Below are 9,985 nucleotides of genomic sequence, written 5' to 3'. Positions count from 1 at the left end.
CAGCCGAGCAATGTATAAGCTAACAAGAATTTCTAAACATCAGCCAAGCGTCTCGAATCAACAATCTACAATGTTATTATTCAAGAAATGCGTCACTGTATATGTTACTGATTCGAGTGACGTGGAATAACCTTTTCTTGTCCAAATCATGAGTTGTCTGAACTTGTCTTTAACCTATACTTTATTAAATGCAACGTTAAAATTGTAAATAGAGGATTTCTTTCAGAATAAAGACAGTACAAGTACAATCACTTAAAGTAAATATTGCTTTGCAAGAATCTTATCAATGAGCCACACAAGGAAATGCACAATATTTTAATAAACTTTATTACAGGTATTATTTTTGACACAAGTTTGTATCCATGAGTAGAAGGCTGACACTTGGGTGAACACAGCTGGTTTCTGAGGTACACATTTTTTTCCCCCCCATGTTGACAGTCCAACAAGGTAGTAGGTGCCATTTTTCTCACACATAAGGGGTGCACCTGAGTCGCCCTAAAAAAGGTGACCCAGACATGTGTGAGAATGATTGTTGTAACATCATGTTCAATTCAACTGTAATTAAACTACAGTAACGCACTGTACCAAGCAGGAGATGGATGCTGCTCCATCTGTGCACAGGAGAGATTTCTCGTTAAAAATGTTCCCCCAGCCAATCTTGCAGGCCTTCTCAGAAAAAGGCTTAACTCTAGCCATATGCAGGATATCAGGGCTCAGTTCCACTAAAATGAGAGTACCAGAGGTATAACAACTATTACTGTTAAATATTAATATGCGCATCAAGGTGTCAGTCATTATATTATCACATTTCCCTATATTATCAGATTTAAAGTCAACATGAAATAAAAACTTTTACTTCCATTTACTTTCTTAAAAAACATTACTGGTATTTGCACAATTCATCGCTGCATTTCAAAGAAAATGAAAGATTATCTTCGCAAACTTTCATCAGAATATAATAACTTGCTCTGACTGCTTCTCAGCCCTTTTATTTTTCAACCCCTCCCCTCCAACTAACACAGAGACCACTTTTCATGATCCAATCAACTCCTACTCCAATTTTTTTCCACAATGAATGTTGGAAAATGGGTTGAAAATGCCATTTCATGTTGACTTTAGTGCTAAACCCTGTTGAAAAGCCAGTTTACAGTGTGTGGACTCACAGGTAGCCTTTCTCGACCCCCAACCAGTTGTCACACAAGACGATCCCTCTTCAGTAACCATTTCATCATCTTTATCCGTTATACATACTGGGAATATTGTCAGTCCTGGATGCAACACATGTACCACCCCACTATGTAACTCAGATTGTTGAGAGAGATCCCATGAGAGAAACAAATAAGCTCAAATGATAGATTCTCTACCTAATCGAGCCGGAACACTTAAGCGGACCATGGAGAGATCAGAGACGGGTGGGAAGCTGCCATCGTGGGCCAGACTCTGCACGCTTTCCACAATTACAGTCTGGCCGGATATAAAGTTGAAGTCATGAGCCCCCAAGACCACATCATCTCCAGCCCTGTGGGAAAAACTCAGGACATCAGACTCTGAGAAGCAATTACTAAGTTTAGCTATTCACGATGCACGTAAAGTACTTTACGATTAGTTTAAAAGTGTAGAAAAAGTATTCCATGCCATTAAATAAGAAAAAAAAAAGTCTGGAAAAAGCGCCTTTCCAGACCTTAAAGGTGAAGTGTGTAATTACTGTGCCGCTAGCGTAAACACATGGAATTGCAAAAATAATTTTTCTCAAACAGGTTTTTCCAAATGCTCCCCCCCATCATCTATTGGTCAGACAAACAGATAGTCCTGCCCCAAACTCACGCCATTGGTCAATTTTGCCTTGTCAGTCAGATCAGGATTCGCAAACAAACAATGTTTAAAATGTTTAAAAATGCCACCGTGTAACACATTACACTTGTTTGGGGAATCAACCTACAGCATGAATGCCTTACTTACAGTTACCTCACATCGAAAAAATTAAACATCAGCTTAAGGATTTATGCAATCAGAGATGGTGAAAAGGCATCTATATGGCTTTCCATGTATCAAACTCACTGTCCTCATGTGATTTCCAACTGGCTTACTTGGCATGGCAGTGCCGTGGTGCCAGTATCCAGTTCGGGTGAATGAGGATGCCGCTGCAGTAATGTGTTTTGTGACTCTGCAGGCTGACTTGCCAGGGCCAGGAGTTAGGGCATGCCTCACTCAAATTCTCCACACTGAATGTGCCGTCCTCAGAGGACACCACCTGTGCCAAGCCACTGGGCAGCAGACAGGGGTCCATTTTGGACTGCCCACACTGGGCTAAAGTCAAAGCATGGAAAAGGACATGGATAATGAAACTAAGGAGGAACATGATAGTAAGACTGTATTCAGAATGGAATACTAGCTTGTTACTTACTAAATACCCTGAAGTATATACTTATTTTCAAATACCAAGAGAAACAGTAGGCTGTTAAATGTTTCAATAAATGTTTCAAACAATAGTCTGCAACATTGTTGTCACATGACCTCATTACTTTGTATGCGAGTAGCTTCCAGTTTATATTAGAAAGAAAAAGCTGTCATTTTGCATTTTAATTACATTTTATAAAAATGTCTTAAGGCATCTTTACATAGCCAAGTTAAGGCTGCTCTGAGCATGCTCAAAATTTGGTGTAAAGATGCAATGCAGCATAAAAGCCAGACTAAATTACGCCTGCTCTAAACCACCTAACCCCATATTATCAAATGCAAATCTGATGCCGCTTTGGTTCTGTGTAAATGAAATGCAGCATCAGAGCAGCCTTAAACTTTGTTGTTGTCATGATAGAGTATATATTTCATATTTTTTATAGTTTCATATCTAAAAGTATCATTTCATATTACCATTCATTTCATATTTCTATATTCATGATTTTATATTTGAAACATTAATCTCATAACAATATGCAATTGCTGCATAAATGCATTTATGCATTAATTCCACCACCATCCACACCTACGGTACTGTAAATGCCATCTCAGTTGCTGCTTCTGTGCAACATTTGCAGTGTAAAGATGGCATTAGAGGTATGGTTCAGTAAAGAGTAGTACATGTTAGTATGCTATTCTGAACATTACCCAAGAGAAGGAAAATCTTACCAGCTGAATCCTTTCCAGGATTTTCTGCCACAAATTCAGCTATTAGAGGAAGATATAGCCGTTTTAGATACCATTAGAAAAGTCACTGAAACTCTTACTCTCATCACTGAAATCACCTTAATGTTTCAAAACTGGAAACCTCAATTCAAGTTCATACCATGTATTGCAGAATCAATCCATTGTTTGTAAAAGGAAACTGTGGTGTAAACCCCTGGTTTTTGAGTCCTACCACATCCGACCCCCCAACTGACCACTCCAGCAAGCTTGTGCCTTTCACCTGTGAAACATGAAAGGGGACCACCAGAGTCGCCCTAAAAAGACAAACAAGGCACACATATAGTTATACGCACACTCACTCACAAATACACGTTCTGGGATTTGGCAGATAAATACCTGCAAATGCTTACCTGACAAGCATCCATTCCGCCAGCATCTGCCCCAGCGCACATCATAAACTCACGCATTTTCCCTTCATAAAATGTGCTACATGTTTGTGGGTCAAAAACAGTTACATTAACCTCTTGAAGTCTGGAGGCACGTGGACCATCTATAAAGTGATTCAAATCTCAATTAATCATACTGGGAATATATATAGAGTGGGGCTCAAAAGTCAGAGTCCACATTGAAAATCTAGGATTCAAAATCTAATTTAAACCCATAAATACAGTTTTACAATTTTGAGAAATTTAAAAAAAAAATGAAATTTAAATGTGAAATAAGAAATATTTGAATTTATAGGTACTAATCAAATAAGCACATTGGCAACATTGACCACAAATGTGGTGGGCCAGACGGATGAGTTATCCGTTTCATTTGGCCTTGAATTTACAGAATTCAGTAGGCAGGGGAAAGACAGGAACTGATAACCTGTTTATAACAAAGTTTACAACAAAGACAGCTCTTGTCCTGCAACCTATAAAAAGCTGTTTGTTGGTATGCTGTTTGTTCTCTGTGCTTAAAAAAGAAAATGTGCCACAGTTGCCAAGACTTGAGTCTTTATTTCCTTCTAAAGTTTTTGGTTTAAGAAGTGGGATCTTTGCAGATAAAGAACCCAGAGAACCAGGATGGGCTGGCCGTGGAAATGTAGGACAAAGGAATAGGGATGCACCAATTCGATACCTGGATCGGTATCGGCTCCGATACTGACGTTCTAACCGGATCAGGTAACGATACCACAAGCCCGATCCAAATCTGATACTGTGTGTTACTCATGGTCATTACCATCAAGCCAGAAATGGTATAAAAGAAGCATTTTATTCAAAGTCTCTCAAATACATATGTACAAATCGCTAAAGTGAATATTTGTGAAATCGCAAAAGGCTGCATTTAATAAATAAATACATAGTCTGCATGCACAATGCACTTCAGGAATAGAATGCTGCTCTGTTGACACACACACACCACACACAGCACACACTCTTTGAAAATTAGCATACACACTTTGAACATTTCTCAAAGAGAACTTTCCACACAGTGAGGTATTCTCAACTGATTATGAAAAAATAAAAATAAATAAAAATAAACACTGGTATCGAATCGGGATCAGTATTAGCTGATACTGCGAGTTTATTAAATCAGAATAGGATCGGGAGAGAAAAAATGAAATTGGTGCAGCTCTTAACAGTAACCAGCAGAATGTAGCAACATTCCCACATACTGCATCTCCTTAATGAACTGGTGAAGGAGAAACTGGAGACGAAAGGATGGAATTTCAGTGTCCCCGTGGACAAACTGAAGATTAAATGGGAAGAAGAGAAGCTAAGAGGCGCCTCTATGGAGGAATGATCATCACCTTTCTTGAACTACAACAAATGAAAACTCTGAAGGTGTCAGAAACTACTGCTCACCCCTCGGCCTTGGTGGCATCATAACCACCACGGGGCAGTGAGCAGACCCTGGAGAACGTAATTCGCTCCCTGTGTAAGAATTGGGACCCACATTTGACATTGAGGGTAAAACTGTGGAGCTAGAATGCTCCCCATGGGCGAAAATTGCACCTGTGATCTTTCTTCGATCGCCTTTAACTCCAGAAGGAGCTGCTGCTGCACAAAATGCAGCAAGGCAACTCCAAATTCTAGACAAAGATGAATGAGCTTTGTCGAATATTACATGCTGTCACCAACAGACGTTCACAGCCTCATACACAAAAAGAGGCCAGCTGAGGCCAAGGCAACAGCAATCTGTAAAGACATGAAACCCTCCGACCTTCCCAAATTGAAGAACCCGGACAAGATGGCTACCCTGATGTCCGACACCATTACGAAAGCCCAGAATTTCAACTGGGGCCTTATTAACCACATCCGCCTGGCCCTGAGTGGAGACGTGTACGAGTAAGCAGAAAAGAAGTGGGCAGCCTTCCAGGCCCATAGCGGCCTGAACAATCCAGAAAGCAAAAGCAAGGTTTTACTGAGGCTCTTCAAAGAGGGCCTCACGAAGGACCATGAAAAGGTGTGAAAGGACATGCAGATACCCATGGGGAATACCTTGGAAAGGGTCCACCAGTGGGCAGACACAGTACATCAGGCCCAGGGGAAGCACGGCATGGCCGCCACAGCACCGGTGCCCTCAGCAGAGGTATTTGCCATCAGAACTGCTTACTACGGGTGTGGGCGAATCAGCCACATCCAGAGAGACTGTCAATCCACTTGATGTCCCAGGTACAGGCGTACCACACCTGGTCATTCCCCGGCCAAATGACCCGGATGCCAGGCAGGTACCAGAGGACCTCAAGCACAAGACTCTCACTGCAAAGCCTGCACCGAGGAGGAGGTCCTCCGGAAAATGGAAGAGGTGGTTAACCGCACCTAGGTGTGCCAAAGCAACGGCGCTCCAGCAGACAGGCAGTATCTGCATCCTTAGGGGGCTGGGTTGTGATCTAATGATAGACACTGGAGCCTCCGTTACAGACTTGAGTCTTTATTTCCTACTACAGACCACATTAAGGCCCGTTTACAAAAAAGTCAGATTTACTTTCTTGCTTCTAACGAAGCACACAAGATGCTCTTTGGAGCATTCTTAAACCATCTGGGATAACGTGAATCAGTCCAAGCCAGCTCGAGTGCATGCTATCATTACAACAAAAGGGCTCGTACAAAATATAAAGAAATTCTGAAATTTTTCAATTCAAGTATTCACTAAAATAGTTATGCTAGTAATATAATTTGATTTTAATGAGAGAGAAAAAAAGTCTATTAAAGACTGTATTAAAATAGAAAGTTGCAAAATAGAAGCATTTCCATCAGTGGACTCTGGACTTCTGAACCCAACTGTATATTTTCCCACGATGTATGAAGCACATCCACAGTAGTTATTTATTCTTGCTTTTAAGGCCCTACTTTCTCTGATGGCACCCCAGCCAGTGACTGTGCATGATTCCTGAGAAGGCAAGTCTCCGATCCAGATGGCAACAGGTCTCACACACTCATTAAACACAAGTGGAGTGTGCAGTTTCAGTAGGGCTATGTCATTCTCTTTTGTCTTTTGGATGTAGTTCTCATGCTGGATGATTTTATCCACCTTTACGGTCTTTAAAAATACACATGTGAGAGTTAAAATATATTTAAAAAAAGTTTAATAAGTATATGCATGATTTCAACAGCAGGGCAGCACTTTAATGGTAAACATTAATAAGATAAAAAAGATGCAATGACTGTGAAAGGTGACTGAGGCTAATATTCTACCTAACATCTTTTGTGTTTCATGAAAGCAAGCAAGTCATCCTGGTTTGGAACAACATGAGGCTGAGTAAATGATGACAGGATTGTCATTTTAAGGTAAACAGTCCCTTTAAACTTGCAGAAATTTCTAAACTTTCTAATATGTGGATATCCATATGGGACAGAAAAGTACACACGCATACACTTACTTGCTGGCATGTTTCATTTGCATTCTCCAAATCATGTCTTCCAACCACTGCGATCCAGAGTGAGGCCTTTTTATAACTAAGGATTTTAATGATAAAACAAAATGTTCAATATTGCAAATGATTTTTGATTTTTTTCATTTTTTCCAAAAATGAAAATTGCAACCCGAGCCATGGGCTGTTCTCACTGCTACCATCAGGTAGGCGGTATCGCAGCATCAGGACCCGCACCAGCCGACTCCATGATAGCTTCTTCCCCCAAGCAATCAGACTTCTGAACTCTTGATCTCTCGTGATCAATATACATCAGCACTGCACTTTATTACTCTTACTCTTATATCTCACACCGGACTGTCATAAATTATATTATTATTATATTATGTCTCTCTTAACAACTGACTATCAACCGACAGCCTGAATGTCAATACAGTACAATACTGTACATTCTATATATATATATATATATATATATATATATATATATATATATATATATACACACACTTTTTTTATATATATTTTAATTTTTAATTTATATTGAATAATGTGTATCTATATAGTAAAAAAACAAAACAAAAAACAAACAAAAACAGCGTATTGTATACTGTACAGTGTATGTTATTATTTGTATATTGTTGAGTGTAATTATGTGTATATCAGATGTTTAAATTGTGTTGTGTAAATCTGATGTTTATTGTAAATTGGTATATGTCTCATCACTGTCACGACTGCTATGTTGATTGGAACTGCACCCAAGAATTTCACACACCATTGCACTTGTGTATATGGCTGTGTGACAAAGTGATTTGATTTTGATTTGATTTGAAATGTAAAAGTTTATCTGCCATTTAAAAATCCCAATTTAATGAATATACTGTATAGAGACACTAATGCCAGTTGTTATTGAAAGTTATTACAAGTTGGTGAGCTTACCGTTTGAAACAATGGCTGGCTGTGATAACCCATCGGAGGTCAAGGATGGTGCCTCCGCAGGCTGGCATGTTGGAGTATTGCAGGGAAACCTGCCATGGCCATGAATGTGCCCATGCTGCCTGCCCACCTATAATCCGATTCTCCTGCTCTTCCTCCTGTGGGATGAACGCCCGTATGCCAGCCATTTCTGAGAAACACAATTTGAAAATTACAATTCTTCTTGTAGTTCCAAACCCGTATGACTTTCTTCCGCAGAACACAAAAGGTGAAGTTAGGCAGAATATTGGGGACTGACAGTCTCAAGTCACCATTCACTTTCATTGTCTGGAAAAAAGATGACAGTGAATGGTGACTGTATCCCTTGAACTTAACTGTATTACTAAAAATGTTTTATAACAAGATGGAGATATGACACCTTTAGTTTAGTTTACTGCACTCAGTAATTTTTTTATGCATGTCGTCTTGGATTTACATCAACACCTAGGGGCATGCATGCAGCATTATTCAAACAATAGTTTTCAGTTACTGATGCCTTTGTAGACATTCACTATTCACAGTCCATCATTATTAATTTAATCAAAGAGTGAAAGTGTCCAATAACAGGGCTGTTACGGAGTAGTATTCAGCTGGTCATGTGATCCTAACATGGCAGCCTCCATGAGGGGACCCTCCCCATGTAGAATAAAACAACTTTTTAAAAGTTACTGATATGACTGGAGTCTTCATCTTATGTGAGTGCTTATGATTTTCAAAATGATTATTAATTTCTTTAAGAGTACAACTTTTTAAATGAGGAAAAATGAGTGCACCTTTAATATTGCTGGCAGTATTTCAGAATGGATATGGATGCTGGGCATTAGATCACTAATAGCTACAGAATTAGGTCAATGAATCAGAAATACAATGAAATAAAGGCATAAACTCATAACCACCTAATTATGTCTTACCATAACAGCCCTCGTCAAATATGCAGTGGGTCTCCGCTGAAGTACTCACATTTTCGTCTTAAAAGAAATGTTGGATTCAATGAAATGAATTTGTTAGAGTACTAGAGTAGAACTACTTTTAAGTCACGCGATTCTACAATGTCAACAAATCATTATGGATACCAGAACGTGACATGTGACCGTTACAGCTATTTTTAAACTTTTAAGTCTCACCGGGGTCAGCGTTCCTCCAATTAAGACAGAAGATTAAAATAAATAAATAATCTTTACACATGTTCACAAAAGATGCGACTTAAAAATTAACGGAGAAATACAACGCAGAGGGATTCACAAGGAAACGACACGGTAACTGAAGAAAGTGCATTAGCACTTGTAAGGCGCAATCAGCGCTTAATTAAGTGAAGTAGGTCAGCTGTTCACTACGGAAGCTCTGAACCGCAAGGTGGAAAAAAAATAAAAAAATAAAAATAAGAATGTCTCAGTAACTTCCTGAGCCTAAGTCTTATTTTTTTCTCTCTCTCTTCCTAAATGTTTTTTTTTTCTCTCTTCCAAAAATTTGTTTTCACTCTTCCAAAAAAATTTTTTCTCTCTTCAAAAAAATAAATAAAACAATTATATATATATATATATATATATATATATATATATATATATATATATATATATATATATATATATATATATATATATATATAATAAAATAAAATAAAAAAATTTAAAAAATGCATGCGGTACCAACCTTGGCCACCAGGTGCCACTATCAGTAAACATGTAATCTTATGCTTTAAACGCTTTCTCTGTTGCTATATAACTGAGTAATACATTTAATATTTATTTAAGGGTTTGCAAACCTTAATCAAGACAAAATCAGGTTACATATGTTTGATATGGCATTCGTTGACGTGTAACAACTGGAGTTATTTTTTTGTTTGAAATTGTTGGTCTTTCTAAACCATCTATGCCGTTTGCTCAGTGTTACATGGTGGAAGAGAAGGAATTTATTGAGGAAAACGGGAAACATGGGGAAATTATTATTATGTCTGTCCTTTTGAAGTGTTAGGGGTACATCTGGTAATGTTAATATTGTTGTAAGTAATCTAATTTCTAAACGAAAAGA

At 38.5% G+C, this 9,985-nt stretch overlaps 1 protein-coding gene across 1 annotated transcript; it reads right to left on the bottom strand.

Annotated features, from left to right (window-relative positions):
• Positions 1–315: 315 nt before the first annotated feature.
• LOC127436587 (transmembrane protease serine 9-like) lies at positions 316–9,043 on the bottom strand. The gene is made up of 13 exons (XM_051690855.1): positions 9,031–9,043; positions 8,869–8,925; positions 7,922–8,108; positions 6,992–7,067; positions 6,462–6,651; positions 3,534–3,673; positions 3,284–3,437; positions 3,127–3,165; positions 2,088–2,307; positions 1,365–1,519; positions 1,164–1,268; positions 586–722; positions 316–495 (listed from the first exon to the last, which is right to left on the bottom strand). Exons 1-13 carry the CDS (start codon positions 9,041–9,043, stop codon positions 316–318), a joined length of 1,653 nt encoding a protein of 550 aa, XP_051546815.1.
• Positions 9,044–9,985: the final 942 nt, after the last annotated feature.

Source organism: Myxocyprinus asiaticus, chromosome 47 (assembly GCF_019703515.2).
Source record: "Myxocyprinus asiaticus isolate MX2 ecotype Aquarium Trade chromosome 47, UBuf_Myxa_2, whole genome shotgun sequence".
NCBI classification, from domain to species: Eukaryota; Metazoa; Chordata; class Actinopteri; order Cypriniformes; family Catostomidae; genus Myxocyprinus; species Myxocyprinus asiaticus.
This window is presented reverse-complemented; position numbering and strand designations above follow the sequence as displayed.